The 16,374-nt window shown below is 40.6% G+C and overlaps 1 protein-coding gene across 20 annotated transcripts in view; it reads left to right on the top strand.

The window, feature by feature from the left end:
• Positions 1-16,374, top strand: part of otofa (otoferlin a) — a 136,070-nt gene that overhangs the window by 87,435 nt on the left and 32,261 nt on the right. For all 20 annotated transcript variants that reach the window (XM_078173850.1, XM_078173843.1, XM_078173852.1 and 17 more), the window contains exons 10-20: positions 3,601-3,663; positions 5,465-5,549; positions 5,714-5,873; positions 6,250-6,436; positions 8,059-8,245; positions 9,557-9,780; positions 12,975-13,083; positions 13,226-13,412; positions 13,702-13,822; positions 15,793-15,893; positions 16,135-16,225. In XM_078173850.1, coding sequence (XP_078029976.1) covers positions 3,601-3,663; positions 5,465-5,549; positions 5,714-5,873; positions 6,250-6,436; positions 8,059-8,245; positions 9,557-9,780; positions 12,975-13,083; positions 13,226-13,412; positions 13,702-13,822; positions 15,793-15,893; positions 16,135-16,225 — 1,515 coding nt within the window. The remainder of the gene's footprint in view (positions 1-3,600; positions 3,664-5,464; positions 5,550-5,713; positions 5,874-6,249; positions 6,437-8,058; positions 8,246-9,556; positions 9,781-12,974; positions 13,084-13,225; positions 13,413-13,701; positions 13,823-15,792; positions 15,894-16,134; positions 16,226-16,374) is intronic.

Below are 16,374 nucleotides of genomic sequence, written 5' to 3'. Positions count from 1 at the left end.
TGCACCATTTCAAACTTCAATATTCTACACATATTATCCATAATTTCTCTGTTTGTTTTGTGTAATTTCTCTGTCCTGCGTGTTAACAAACCTGACTGGCAATCTCAAAATGGAGGCGAACTCCTGGCCTTTCCATTGACACCTCACTCGAGCCAATAAGAGCGTCCTATACTCTTGCGATGGCCCCGATAGGCTGAAAGAAGGAACGTGTGTCACTGACATTTCCTGTAGTTTAAAGGTATTTAGCGAGCCAGTAATTAGCCCATTTGGCCCAAAGGCTTACAGTTTTTGTGGTCAATGGCACTCCTGACCTCAAGGGCACTTTTAAAGTAGTTACTGGCATCATAGATTGTTATTAATGTACAGAAATGATAAACAAGTGGCTCCTTTGTTGTCATAAGAGGGGAAAAACAGTCTCATCACTTCAGGTTTTCTAAGTTAACTCTTATATGGATATCTTCACCTGTGTTGATTAGTCTTTCACTCATATTTACACATTCAGTACATTGTTTTACCTTCTTTTCTGAAAACACCTGGTGAAAGACTTAGAAAAACATGTAAAATGTTTATATTCTGTGATATTTATAAATATTTCTGGATGATGTAAGGCTTCATGATATGACCCCTTTGTGTTGTCCAGCTAATGAGTCCCAGTTATAGTCATCTGCAGCATCTTTTTTCTGTTTTTTTATTTATTTATTTATTTATTTATTTAGAGGACAGTGCACATTAATGAACATTGCTGTAAATGTGCCGGTGTTAGCCAAAGGTTAATTTTCAACTGTAGTCCTCCGGCATGATGTTAAAAAGACCTCAGGCCATTAAAAAACACAAAAACAGGAACACAGGAGTCATAATATATAAAACAACAAATTGCAAACAAAAACAGGGACACATAAGTCATAATATGTAAAACAAATAATAAACAGATAGACAATAATTCACAACGAGAAACCAATACGTACAGTGCAGTATGATACAGTGCAGAATAGTTGATCGAGAGGCTATGGATAGTGAATAGATGAAACAATGCAAGTCCATCAGTCACTGGCATAGTGTATATGATATATATGATATATTTGCATGTATATTCAAGAAAATATACATGCAAAGATAGAAAAAAAAATTAGTTGTGTTGAAACTTACATAAGTCAGTGATAGGAGGGCATACAGTAAGTCTGACTGTTGGAGGAAAAAGTGTTACCTTTCAAATAAGACCGTGCATGTACATACAAAATGGAACATGAGCTGCTATCAGTTTACTTTTGGTATGCCTTAGATAGGCATTTGAATTTTATGAATTTTATAGGACCACTAAGAGGTAAAGACGATTAACCTCTTGGCGCTGCATGCTTTCAGTAGCATTTATTAATGTGGAAATTAACATCAATACCTAGGATGTGTTGGATAAGACCATAAGCAAGATAATTGGTGTGATACAGTAAATGTATCTTATTACAGTGTTGGGGAAGGTTACTTTTAAAAGTAACTTATATTACATTAAGTACATTGTAAGAGTACTGCCAACTAAAAGTAACCTCTTTCATTAAAATGTTACCTACTGAGAAAAGTAAATAAATTAGTCAGTTTTGCTTTACCAGAATGAAAAACCCCTTTTGTGATTCCGTGCGAATGTTGGTTATTTTGTCTAGAGGGTGCATAGTCTACTGCAACCTACCCTTTAATGTATTAACATGTCAAGAAAGGAAATATTCTTATTGTTTTCCATATTGTACAGAATATTATAATCGTACACCTTCTGAATTAGAGTTTGTCTCTTTCACTGATTATCATAATGGCTGTTATCTCATCATTCACAACAGAAACAAAACTGACCAAAGCCATCTTTGTTAGTCTTCCCACTGTTCCAACAATCACCAGCTCTGGTTTGGTCCAAATAAATACTTAATTTGCCAAGTGAGATGTGAAACAATGCTGGATTTGCACACTGCTTATCCCTGATGTCTCTCTCTGCCAGCTGAACAGTGGCGCTCAGTCGTTCTCAAGAATGAAAAAGGGCAATCTTTATATCCAGTCATCCAATAACTGATATATTTGTCCAGTCCCACAACCCCAGTACTTGACAGGTGGCAACAGTGCAACTTTTTGAGTGCTAATAATCTGACAGCAAACTCAGCAGAGGCATTTAGGTACAGCCTACACTGGCCTCGAAGAAAATAATGAAAGCACAGGCTCATGTAACTTATAGCACATCATCTTTCAATTAAAATGTAATTAATGGCAAAGTGTGAAACAGGGAAATATGGTAGTGTTTTGAAAAGTATTGGATTGCCTACTCTAATGCATTCCCCCCAACATAGATCTTATCACAGTGGCATTGTTACATCAGATGTTTCTCAACACGAAGACATCAGTAAAGACTTTTTTCTGTTCTCCTGCAACCCTACAGATTTCTGACAAAATGCCTCCCTGACATGCACGAAGACAAATGCAGAGGAGAGGCTGTCAGTGCTCTCTTTGATGGTCTAGTGTTGAAATGATTTACTGACATTAAAGTACTTCACATAACACTCTTAACTAAAGTGTTCCTGAGCAGCAGAGAATCTCTCTCAGTAGGAAGTGTTGGAGGTGGTGAGGGTCACGCAGAGCTCAGCCTCTGGGTTGTGTCCTGCAGGGAGAGGAAGTGACAGTTTGTCTGCTATTGATTGCTTCTGTTGTCTGAAAATCCCCCGTGGACAGACAAACTCCTTCATGCTTTCTCTCTTTGTATCCAGATCCTCCAGTTTGCTCAGAGTCTGTGCTGTTTCAGATAGCTTCACACCTCTGAAATTAGCTCACAGTGGAAAACTACAATTATCTCTGGTCATTGAAATTCACTGATAACATTGCAAGAACTACATCATCATGAATAAGTGTTATGTCACCCCATTTCATCAGCTTTTGCCTTGTCACTCTGCTTAGTTTTTCGTTTAGTATTCATATGACATCCCAAACTAATAGCACAAAGCTGGAGTTGTGTGAATAACCTGCCAAATACCACAGAAAAAGATCCAAAACAATTACGAGTGACACGGTGGGGGCTATTGTCTGATAATACGGCCATTGTTGTGATATCGCCTGCAGCAAAGTTAATCATATTCAGTTCTGTGGAGTCTGGCTGTCCTTGCTGTGGGAGAATAAGTGCTTTGTGTTATCCTTTGTCTCCATTGTCAACAAACACTAACGCATGAGAAAAAAAGACAAAGGAGGAGGAGCTACAAAGTGATCTCATGAGATATATCTGAGCTCTTGTGTCTGTGTGTCCTGCACAGCCTCTGCCTGTAGTACAGTTGCACATATGCTGCAGTATTAATACACCTGGAGACACCTACAGAAAAGATATGACAAACCTTTGATGCAAGACTTTAAATCAAACATTTCTTTTCAAGCCACTCGTCTTTGGCTGTGAAGAACTGAAAGCATGAGGGCTGTGATGTGGCTACAAAATGAGCTGATGTTTCTGCTCATTTCTAAAGTTCACTCGTTGAACTCTACACTAATAACGCTCCTGAATTTCAAAGTTACCTGGTGCTTTTTACTGGCAGAGTAAGAATACATACATTTCAATGGGCAAACTTTTTTTTTCTCTTCTCTCTGCAGTATTTCGTCTTTGACTTCCACGTCCCTCCTGATGTCATGTTTGATAAGATCATCAAACTCTCCGTAAGTAATCTTTACCCCAAATGTGCACGCTGCAGTACTTAAACCTCTCAGCATTCTTTTGTTACATGAGTTGTGAACATTAGAAGGACTTCGTTGCATAATTTTATGTTTTAATAATGAAATACATGGATCCACAAAAGGATTGTGCAGCTTTTATGGCCGCTAGACCTGCAGAAATAAGACAAAAATAAATTGTGTAATTCTCAAAGCACTCTCAAAAGGTAAAATGCAACCTAACCACGCTGCCAAGCAGGTATTTATATTTTTATTACTATTTTTTTCACCTTTATTCAACTAGATAAGTCTATTAAGAATAAATGCTCATTTACAAAGATGACCTGGCCAAGAGGCAGCAACATGAGGCATGAAGACATTAAGGTGCTGTGTCCACCAAAGCATTTTTCATGAGGCCAACATATTTTTTTAATGCTTTACAAACGCCGTCAGCGTGACAAGGTGCTAAGAGTGACTTCTGCATTGAGTGCTGCTGGTTAGGCTTTTTTTTTTTCCCTGAGCACCAAGAGTTAAAAACATGTTCTTTGGGTGTAAAAGCTGCACTTGTCACTGTCACTTCCGCTGATTAATCAAAGTGGGGCAGGGACAAATACCACAAAGACAAACTGACTGTCACATCTGTACAAGTACTATCTATATATATATGTATATATATATATATATATATATATATATATATATATATGATGTTTTCTCACCTGAATCCACACAGACCTGTGGGTCCGTCCTTTCTTTCTGAATGCTTCACCATTCCCCTTATCCTTAAGGAAGTACTCTGCCTTGTGCCGACACGTTTACTTCAGTGGATATTCCATACCATAACACCCAGATGCCACTGAAGCGTGTCAGCTGAAAAAATGCTGCACCTCCAAAGCGCTCTCAAATGTTGGGCGTTTCCTGAGGAGCACCTGGCGTTTTCATCTGGAAAAAACACATTGGCCCGTACTATAAAACAACAATGGATTTGGCATGCATTTGGTGAATAACTAGCCCCTTTTTTATGCAAATTAACCATATTGCAAAAATACTCCCATTCACGAAGATCAGGGCAAATAGGCACACACAGTTAAAGTAAAATTAGTTATTAGTTACTGAAGCACACTGACAGACTGGGGTATTAAATCCCAAATACGGTTTCTCTGTGTAAAGTTGCCCCTGCATCTCATCGATCAGGACCTGTGGGTCATGATCTGAAAATTTCAGTTTTGTTTTTCACTCTGCCATTGGTTTGCCAGCTGTGTTATCGGTGCAAAGCCAACAGTTATATTTTGCCGCATGAATAATTGCAATCAGACCTAAAAAAGGGCAAATTGCACTCAGCTGCAAAATTAAATGGCCATGTTTGAGCTGTAATATCAATAGCGCAGTATATTTTATGAACTGGACCTTGAGATGGGGCAGATAGCAGCTGAAACTGTCAGCGGCCGCAATCTATTCTTGGTGAATTCCCCCCTGAATGTTTTGGACATAAGTCCTTAAAACTTTATGGTACATGGAAGAGTAGATATTATGGCACTTTGGTATGTATAAATAAATGTGAAGACATAAAAAGATATGGCTGGTTACTGCATTAATTTGGTTAATTAATGATCTCACAGTAACTGGTTATGTTTAATGTACAATGGTGAAGTCATTATGCAGCCCCTTGTTAAACATAAAGTCCAGAACCATCTGTTTCCCCTTATCACACACTTGTGAATTATTTATCGCTGTTTCCAGTACAACTGTGAATCCTTCAGAGTTTGCTCTTCGTTTTAATATTTCATTCTCAATTCTGTCTGCCTAGGTTATTCACTCTAAAAATCTTCTTCGGAGTGGAACATTGGTGGGAACCTTCAAGATGGATGTTGGGACCGTTTACTCGCAGCCTGGTAAACTCACTGTAGCCACAATATCCATTTAGTAACTGATCATAACATACATGCAATGTATATTTGAAATTAAAATACACTAAGTGTTTGGTTCATTTTCATTGTGAAGTGAAGCTGGATTTTATCAAAGCTGTTAGTGACTAATTGACTGATGTCCATCCCAGAACATCAGTTTTACCACAAGTGGGCCATCCTGTCTGATCCTGACGACATAACAGCGGGATGCAAAGGATATGTGAAGTGTGACATCGCTGTGGTCGGGAAGGGTGACAACATCAAGACCCCACACAAGGCCAACGAGACCGATGAAGACGACATAGAGGGGTAATAAGCTGTTACTGATGTGTTTCAGATTGAATGGATTTCAAGGAATACAGCGGTCAATTAAAATTACCATTTTACTCATGGAAAGGGGCACAACTGATATGCAAATAATTCTATATAGGAGACATTTAAAAGGGTTTTCTGCTTCATGTCCTTCAATTCAAATTCTTATTTTACAGTATCTCTTACAGTATAAGTCCAGCACTGATAAATATTTCATACCAAAGCTGTGTTATACTTGAAAGGATTACTTGCTGGACACTGTCACCCACTATCTTTTAAAAGCTCATTCCACGAGCTATACGTTTCTTAAATTGAATCAATACCTCCACAGTCCTGTCTCTGAATGAGTTTCTGTGCTGCTGCTTGTTTCTAGGAACCTCCTGCTCCCAGAGGGCATCCCAGCAGAGCGGCAGTGGGCGAGGTTTTATGTGAAGATTTACCGCGCTGAGGGACTTCCTAAAATGAACACCAGCATCATGGCTAATGTGAAGAAGGCCTTTATAGGAGAGAACAGAGACCTGGTGGATCCCTACGTTCAAGTGCAGTTTGCTGGGCAGAAAGTAATTCCCACCACAACCTGAATTCTCTTGTTCTCTGCTAGTTTCTAGTGGTTGTTTGTCCCCCGAGGATTATCGCTGCTCCTTTAGAACACGCTGTGGTTTTGATAATGCGTGCATCTGTAGTGTGGATTTTCAAAGCTGTACTGCAATTGTTTAACTCATAACTATAGATATTATCATAAGGGAGCAGCATGCATAGCTTTGATTGGAAAACATTAAAGGGATAGTGCACCCAAAAATGAAAATTCAGCCATTATCTACTCACCCATATGCCGACGGAGACCCTGGTGAAGACATTGTCCGAGATGATGCATCTTCCTCTCAGACACTGCCACCAGGGAATCCATCTCCACCCCCACAGCATTACTGGGTTTATGGATCAGTTTGTTGGCTCTGTTGACATCTGCTGTCCCAACACACAACAGCAAACAGGATGGCACTGGCCACCACAGATACATAAAGCATCCTCAGTGTTTGGTCGGCAGGTGTTAAAGGACCTTAGACCTTCTTGTAGAGGGCTTCACTGTTCTTAGCCCAGTCCAGTTTATAGTCAGTGTCCACTTCCTGGTTTTGTAGCACTCCACAATGTCCATGCTGACCCTCTGGATGGAAACAGGGGTCACTGGTGCCTTTGCCCTCTTCAGGTCTACAGCCAGCTCCTTTGTCTTTATCACGTTGAGGTGGAGACGTGACGAAATAACTCATCACAGCCCTGTATTTAGCCTCATCACTGTTGCTGATAAATCCAACTATAGCAGAGTCATCAGAAAATGTCTGAAGATATCAGGACTCTGTAAGATAGTTGAAGTCTGTGGCGTAGAAGGAGAAGAGGAAGGTAAAAAGGACTGACCCCTGCAGGGCTCCAGTGTTGCTCATCACTGTGTCTGACACTCAGTATTGCAAGTGCACATACTGTGGTCTGACAGTCAGGTAGTTGACAGTCGAGGGCACACGGGGGGCATCCACCTACATCGAGCTGGCTGGGTGGTGTTGAAAGCACTGGAGAAGTAAAAAAAAACAAAAACATGACCCTCACATTGCTCATCGACTCATCCAGGTGGGCGTACACACCACTAAGCAGATAAATGATGCCATCCTCAATTCCCAGTCAGGGCTGGTGAAATAGATTTCTAGTTCTGTTGAGCCTTAAGTATTATGCTTTAAATGTTTGAGCTTGAACTGTGCCGTTACATCGTCTAGCCAGTGTTTATGAGATGGAGATTCAGTTTTTTCTTTATTTTATCTGAGGAATCTGAGGAGCCGACTTCGAGCATGGGTATAGAGAAGGCCACAAATCGCTCTCGTCTAGCTGTGATCTTTATGTTCTCATTGACGCCCTTGAATGTGTGCGGCAGAAGGTTAGGATCAATAACAGAGCCACACATATTTGAGAGGGTTTTAAAAATGCACTCCTAAAAATCATTCAGCTGTGCTCAGGTCCAAAATAGTGTCTATGATTGTGGGTGCCTGGATAACGCCAGATGGAGCCATATAAAGTGAAATAGCTCCTTTAATCTTACTATTATTAAAACACTATCAGCAACTATAACACAAGGACGAGAGCCACATAACTGACTGTACTTTATACCTCGTACTTGAGTGTTACTCCTCCATGTGTCCAGGGGAAGACTTCAGTCCAGAAGAGCAGCTATGAACCGATCTGGAACGAGCAGATCATCTTCACCGAGCTGTTCCCTCCACTCTGCAAACGCATGAAGATCCAGATACGAGACTCTGATAAGGTCAACGACGTCGCCATAGGCACCCACTTTGTTGACCTACGCAAGATCTCAAATGATGGTGACAAAGGTAGGTCAGCACACATACACACACACACAGTTTGTCTCATTAGCATTGATCAGCTGTCAGACACATTAATTAGTCAGTCGTAACTAGTTAATATTTTACCGCATGTAGTAATTAGCTGTGCTGCAGTCGATTGTGAATTGAACCACATCGTGACCCACCTGACCTGCTGCCAACAGCTGCATGAAATTTAGTGGATGACATTCAAATTGACTTGAAATCTATGCATACATTACCATATATTAAATCAGAGTGAAAGATTCAGCACACCATCCTCTTCGCTAAAGATATTACTTTGTCATCTCCATGGCAACATGATAACTTCCAGAGTTGAATCAAGAAACAATAGGCTACAGTATTGATACTGTATAAAAGAGATCGTTTTATTGTTAATTTTGATTTGGATCATCTTTCTTTAATGAATATTACGTATGGTATTGCTGGATTGCTGCAAGACACCCCTTTAATACTGGTGCATGTCTTCCTTTGTGTACAGCAAGCTAAAGAGCAAACAATTTTGTGACTGTACTGAAAATGTTGTTTTTAAAAGGCCAAATGTCAATAAAATATTGATTGTTGTGAATTTTGGAGATAATCACATCTATCATTTTTCAATAAATTTTGACTTCTGGACTTTACGGCGTTCTAGAGTAACCTGTTATTGGAAATATTTGGATCATATCAGCTGTGCCAGAAAGTCAATGACACGTGAAGTTTGTAGACGCAGTATCTAAATCTGTCCATCAAAAATTTAGTTTTTCAGCAGATGCCTTAGTTACAACAAGATTGAGCTAGCTAGGCAGTTTGTTTTTTTATGTGTGTGGTATTTATTCAGTTTGGGAACTCCCATGATCTGTACAAAGTATTTAAGTTAGTGCAAGTTGACTGGCTGACTCAACAGGAGCTGGAAATGGTCTCTGTTGCTAGGTCAGTACCAAGGGTCGGCCTGCCTGTTGAAGTAGTAAACTAGATTTCATTACATTGGAGTCTAGTGATGTGACAGATTGGTTTCCAGGTATTAGGCAGACTCTGTGTATTCCCATGGAGACTGAGATAACACAAAAAGTGTTTTATTGTGATCGTGGGAGTGAATTGCCCCACAGTGTGGATACATTACTGTTGTATAACTGTTGTATAAACCCAATATTTTTTGACTGTTTTTGTTTTGTTGGGCAGGGGTGGGAATATCTAGTGTTTGATGCCCTGAACATAAAAACTTTGAAAGATCCTAAATAGAATTGTTGAAGAAAAAGGAGTCTTGTAGGTTATCATGGCATCTCTTATAGCTATTTCTTTTGCCTTTACCGTCTCCAGGGTTCCTGCCCACCCTGGGTCCTGCTTGGGCAAACATGTACGGCTCCACACGTCAGTATACTCTGATGGACGAACACCAGGACCTGAACGACGGTCTTGGAGAAGGCGTCTCCTTCAGAGCCCGTCTCCTGCTCTCCATGGCTGTGGAGATCTTGGACACAACATCGCCTGAGCTCATGAGCTCCACTGAGGTGCAGGTGGAGGGTGTCTCCAACATCTCAGAGGTGAGAGGGCGTGACTGCAGACACAACTAAATTGGCTTTGGGTAGTCTCTCTAGTGTGTCTATTTGACAATGTTATTTATGTGATGGATTTAGTTTTCCGTAGACTAGTACATTCCTTCTAACAAAACAGTCACAGAAAAGCTGTTATCCTGACCTGTGATCCATGAGATTAACATGATGCTTGACCTCTCCTGACCTCCTGATCCCACAGTGTGATGCTACAATCCACTCGTATTGGCACACATGTAGTTCACTGCTCATCAGGGAAATCAGAAACATCAGATGCTTTGCTTTGGGGCAGGCCTGCCAGCTATTTGACCTTAATGTGTCCGCTTGGGACCTTTAATCATTCATGCCAGCATGAGTCTGTGCCAGCAGTCAAGTACTGTGATGTAAACGAGACACGGATTACTAATTCAATCAAAGAAATACTGTAAATTAGCTCCTTTATATGCCTACTAAATAATCAGCTTGAGATGGCTTTTACTCATCATGTCATTTATAAGACAAAGTAAAATGTCTTCATCAGTGGTTTTGGATCATTGACAGGAAGTGACATCCTAATTGCTGAGAAAAGGAAAGGATGCCAATAATGATTTTGGAGGTACAACAGTAATAAATCTTGTCTGTCAAGTCTGGAGGATTGTGGGCTGGCAGTGGTCTATATATAGTAGTCACATTTTTTAAGGTTCTTGGAGAGACCAGTCCCCAACGTGAGCCAAGAATCAGTGCCTTGATCAAAGACAGTACAGTTTAAGGTCATTTATTACATTAATTTTTCAGACCAGACTTAATAGAATCGTCCAATTTCAGGGCTTTCCCTAAAGTTTAAAGTCCCCCTCTACTCAAAAATGTCCTCATCTAAAGTTTACAACCCCTGAAATGTCTGTCCTTTACTATACTGACTTTGTTTGTGCAAAGTTTGTCATTAGAGAGATGTTTTCACATTCTTCCACTGAAGGAGGCAATGTCTTTGCACTTTTCTAAAATCTGAAATTCAAACACACGCAAGGCAAGCTAGATTAAGTATGTCACTAACACAAAAGCAGAAGACCCCAGAGCTTCCTTCCACTATCTACCAAAAACCTCAACATAGCAGATATTATGGTATATTTTAAAAACATCTATGTGGTATTGGGTCCATGTCATTGGTCCGACAGCCCATTGGTCCGACATCCCATTAGTCTGACGTCCCGTTGTTCCGATATGTGATTATACCAGGCTATACTGTATTTGTGTACCATAGAGGATCAGCAATGCAACAAAAGTAGGCTACTGGTCGAGATACAAGTGTCATAGAGAGGAGAGAGTGAAACACCATAACCTCCTGTTATTAACTCTGGGGACCGGGTTGTGTGGGGAGCTCTCCGTGGTGCTGAATGGCTCCCGGCGGGCGTATTTCTACCTTGATGGTGCGCCGCAACCAGCTCTGGGTCAGCTGGGAAAGGCTTGAGGCGAAGCAGGCTCAAGGCTTATGTGTTTGCCACTTTCTTTTTCATTTTAACCCACACCATGATCTTTTCCTGACCCTAACCAAGTGGTTTTTGTGCCTAAATCTAACCAGACCTTAACCACAGGGCATCATGATGATTTCGGGATAACGGGACTTTGGAACAATGGGTTTAATATGGTCGGAACAATGGGATGTCGGAATAATGGGCAGACCCCGTTGTGTTAGCCACTGCCAGTTAGCCTACAAGCTAACAACATAAATAAAAGACGCTAACTACACTTACAATTCTGATAAGTCAGGCAAGTCTGCTAGTCTTCAATTTTGCTTGATACTCAGCTGGTCAAATCGCCGGCAGCTGGTTTTAAAACGTAAGGCACATTGCCTGTTTCAACAGCCAATCAGCTTGTACTGAAGTCCGCTGGTCAAGTCAAAATCACCGCAGATGGCGTGTTCGCTTGCTGCTGCAGGTGCTCCGTCCCCGCCGAGCCCTCTGTTTCCGTCCTCACATGTGCCAGTGTCTAACAGTGGGTCACTGCTGCTGTTCACTGTTGTGCTTATGCCCCCTCACACACACACACACACACACACACACACACATTTTCACTGAATAACTGGCGCTGCTTACTTATATTACTGTGGTGTATTTATTATGAATACAGTCCATCTGATGCTTGTTTGATGTTTTTCACCGTTTCATCACTACTACAAATGCAGCTGTAGCCAGTATCTCTATCACTATCCTCATTCATATTTTAAGAAGCTACAAATTATATTCAGCCACAAAATAAGCCTGAAAAGCTGGAAATCAGAACAAAAGTACAGAGAGCTATTGCATAGAGATGATACACCATCTCATCTAGTTACACTGGTGTTAACTGGCAGGTTTTTAGAACGTTGCAGAACGGTTCATTGCAAGTAGTTGCACCACCTTGTCTCGTCACGAATCTATGGTCTGAACTGGGCTTAAGGGTTGTAGCTAAGAGGGTGATGTTTACAGTAGAGAATGGAATAGTTTGGAGTGGCTCAATGATATGGTCTTTATTTTGAAGAGCTTGGGTACTTATCATATTACTCATACTCTAAATTTGTTAAGATTAAGGGCCCTGTATTGATTATATTGGAAAGCAAAAAGAACTTGGCTGCAACTAAGATTTGCATGTTTATTTATGGGCCCCTTTTGAGTGTGGCTTAACGTACAGTGTATTTTAACTACCTTTTAAATCATACTCATTGTGCATCATGAAACTGTGACACAATGGCTATGGAAACTGGCTCTGAAAGTAAAAAGAAAAATTCAGTGGCACATTTGGCCCACAGTATATTGGCGCACATATGCTGTTACGCCATTCAAAATGAGCCTGGCAACCGTTTGAACTGGATTTAGGCCACTGTATGACAAGCTGTATTGGCGTCCTGGGCAGCATTGTGATGAACTCCTGCAAATACTTTTTATATGAATGAGTATCGATTAATATTTCATATTTTAATAACAACCACATGAAGGAATAAAAATAAGCATAGGGGCAGAAATAATGGGGGAAATGAGTGCTTTTATGAATGTAATGTCTAAATGAAGTAGCTCAATATTTCAGAGAGGAGTCAGGTGGATTTTATGTGTGTAGTGAATTACAGAAAAGAGCAGATGCCATTATTCTTCCACACACTCCACAATAAATGAATGTACTTCAGTCCAATGAAATGTTTCACTTTTTCTTTACTGCACTTCTCCTCACTCCATCAGAGCGCCACTGGGAAAATAGAGGAGTTCTTTCTCTTTGGTTCCTTCCTGGAGGCCACGATGATCGACAGGAAGATTGGTGACAAACCGATAAGTTTTGAAATCACAATAGGTAAATAAACCTTGATACTATTGACCCGCAGTCCGCAAGTTTGACAGTCATACAACAGAGAGATGTGGCGGTGTACAAAAATCAATAGCTACCAAAACCAAGCACATTCCATAACAGCCTGGAATGTTCTGTCCACTAACAGGTAACTATGGCAACCAGATAGATGGTGTAAGCAAGCCTTCATCGGCAAAGAAGAAGAAGAAAGATGGGGAGACTGAAGAAGAGGAGAGCGAGCTCATACACAACTCCAGCGAGGACGAGGCGGACGAGGACGCGGACCTGGTCTCCGTCTCCTCCACTCCTCTAATGAAGCCTGTCATCACAGACAGGTCAGGAGTCACAAGGGGTCACAGGGGGCAAAGTCAAGGAATGCTTAGAAAGCAATTTCTGATATATTGCTGGTATAATAAAAGCTGAGACTAGCCCCTTTTGAAACGATTAAGTGCTTTACATGTATGAGAGTATGATGAATGTCAGCCAGGGGCACGCTGCTGGCGAGGATTAGCTGTATTAAGAGAGTTTCTGCACAGTCTTTTACACATGCAGGCTATGAACTAAGTGTTTAGTTTAGTATCTAACAATTTAGGGACTGAGACTGTTTTTGTTTGTACCCTACAGGAATTACTTTCATCTTCCCTACTTTGAAAAGAAGCCGTGTGTTTACATCAAAAGCTGGTGGCAGGACCAGAGAAGACGACTGTACAACTCTAACATGATGGACAAGATCGCTGACAAGCTGGTCAGTAAACACCCTTCTTCCCAATGTGCAGCATCCCAAAGTTGGCTCAGGAGGTTAGATTGGCTAACGGCTAATTTTCTGTAGCAGTTTGTAAATAACCAGGGTGTCTACAGGTCCAAAGAGTCTTAAATATTTTCGGTCACCTTACCACAAAAATTTCTCCAGTCTGACAGACCCAGTGACTGTTTACAATCATTGGACAGACCAAAGACTTGCAGTAATAAACAGCATTTATGACAGTGATGAGATTTTGTTTTCTTTTTACATTAAATACTTTTAATTTAAACTAACCCAATTGTTAAATTGTAAATTTCATATAAAGTGGTATTAAAAATGTCTTAAAAAGTCTTAAATTTAACTTGGTTATATATCTGTAGACATCCTGATAACAAAACTAAGGGCCCTATTTAAATGATCTATAGCACATGGCACATGGCACAAGTGCTTTTAGGGCATGACCAACTCCACTTTTGCAAGTTAAATAATCTGGTAACAGAGGGGTTGCGTTAAGATCCGTAATCATAGGTTGCTTTGGACATAACATGAATTCAACTAATCGGGGTGTCATCAGCGTATTGGAGGAGCGAGCGGTTTCTGGTGAGAGTAATACAGTAAGAGCAGTGAATGTTATGGACATTTAAGAAGCAAAACTAAAAGCTGTAGTTATAAGGTTAACAGAGGAAACAGAACTAAGCATTCAGGTTTTAAAATAATCAATGAAATTACGCTACTCCTTTTGCAGAAATGCATGCAGCGTCTCTCTGAATGGGGAGTCAAACAGTGGCTTGGCAGCTCTGCTTTGCTCTCTGCTACATTCACATTTTAAAGAATGTAATTAATATTGTCCTCATTAGTGACATATTTTTTTCACCCACCCTCAACCCATTCACACTTCCCTGTGTATGTAACAAGCGCCTATGTGGGCTTATCTTATAATGCACCATTCAAATACCATTGACTTTAGACCTGGTTTTTGTTTGTCAATGGCGCAATCACTTTCTGTTGCCTCAATATAGCAATGCACCTGACCACACCTCATTATAACACCTACTTGCCCATGGGCACACAGATGGGCTAAGGTACATTCGCTACTCACACAATGTGGTCGCTGACTATGGAAATGACAACTGCGTCAGTCTGAAACTGGCGATGACAGTTGTGCTGCTCTGTGCGCTGCTTTGTGCCCGGTGTAAGATACAGCCTAAAAGTCTACAGCCATGCCAGCAGTGTTGTTAGGCTACACTTGACTTAGTGCTTACATCAACATGCTAACATGCTCACAATGGAGTTGCTAACATAGCGATGTTTAGGAGGGATAGTTTTCTTCTTTGTTGAGGGTGTTAGTTCGCTGACATTTGTAAATGAGCACCAAACAAAAAATACAAAAATTAAGATGGGAATGCCAGTATTGGAGGTATCTAGACATAAACCAAAGTATTGGAGAAATTAAAAGTTTGACCGGATGATGGAGCTTTGTGAAAAGTCAGAGGATCATCAAAATCAGTAGGATTCATCTTCTGGGGACCACGAATGTCTGTAGAAAATTTAATGGCAAGCCCTCCAATAGTTGTTAGGGTATTTCAGACTGACTGATGTTGCCATTCCCAAAACCATGCCGTCATCATGACTAGATATATGGTAAGTAAAGGAAGATAATCACTCATGATGAACAATCACATTTAAGGTGTAGACATGACAGGAATATAAATTATATTACTCTTATCAGAATTACATTATCAACTACTTCACCTACAATTACATTCCTGTCTTGACAGCCGAGTGTCGACATAAAAAGCTGTGCTGTGCATATGTATGTGCATATAGATACTATTTAATATACTCTATTAGACAGCAGTATGTGTGAGTAGATAATGGGCATTTGGCATTTGTAAAATATGTTTTGGATATACACCCATGACTACTGCCAGTTTGTTTTGTCCTAAGCTCCAGTATATTTTGTGTCCCAACAGGAAGAGGGTTTGAATGATGTTCAGGAGATCATTAAGACAGAGAAGGCTTTTCCAGAACGCAGACTCAGGGGAGTGCTGGAGGAGCTCAGCGTCGGCTGCAGGCAAGCCTCATAATAGTAATCATTTGTCATGGTCTTGTATTAAAACTGTCGCTGTGACTCAGCGGTCAGTTCAGATACTGGGAGTTTCTGCGGATGTTGACCTCTAAAACACAGTCATTATGATTGTCATGATGATGCTCGCGGATGAATATTATAAATCATTTTAATGCAGGTTTTGTTAATATGTATCGAGTCAAGCCACTTTCATGTTTCATCCTTTGTATCTTCTGGTTATTTGCAGTCGGTTTGTGACCCTGGCTAACAAGGATGTGAACCAGGCGGGCCGAACCAAACTGGACCGAGAGCGGCTCAAGTCCTGCATGAGAGAGATGGTATGAGTTATGTTTCTCATATCATGAAGAAAGGGAGAGGTGTGAGTGATAGAGGGAAGATGAAGTTATCAGTTTGGCTGCTGCTCAGTCTCTAATTCCAGCATCTTATTGAGTAAACAGTATGGAGACGCTGTAAAGGCCACACAGGG

This window comes from Epinephelus lanceolatus, chromosome 13, assembly GCF_041903045.1.
Source record: "Epinephelus lanceolatus isolate andai-2023 chromosome 13, ASM4190304v1, whole genome shotgun sequence".
Classification (NCBI taxonomy): Eukaryota; Metazoa; Chordata; class Actinopteri; order Perciformes; family Serranidae; genus Epinephelus; species Epinephelus lanceolatus.
This window is presented reverse-complemented; position numbering and strand designations above follow the sequence as displayed.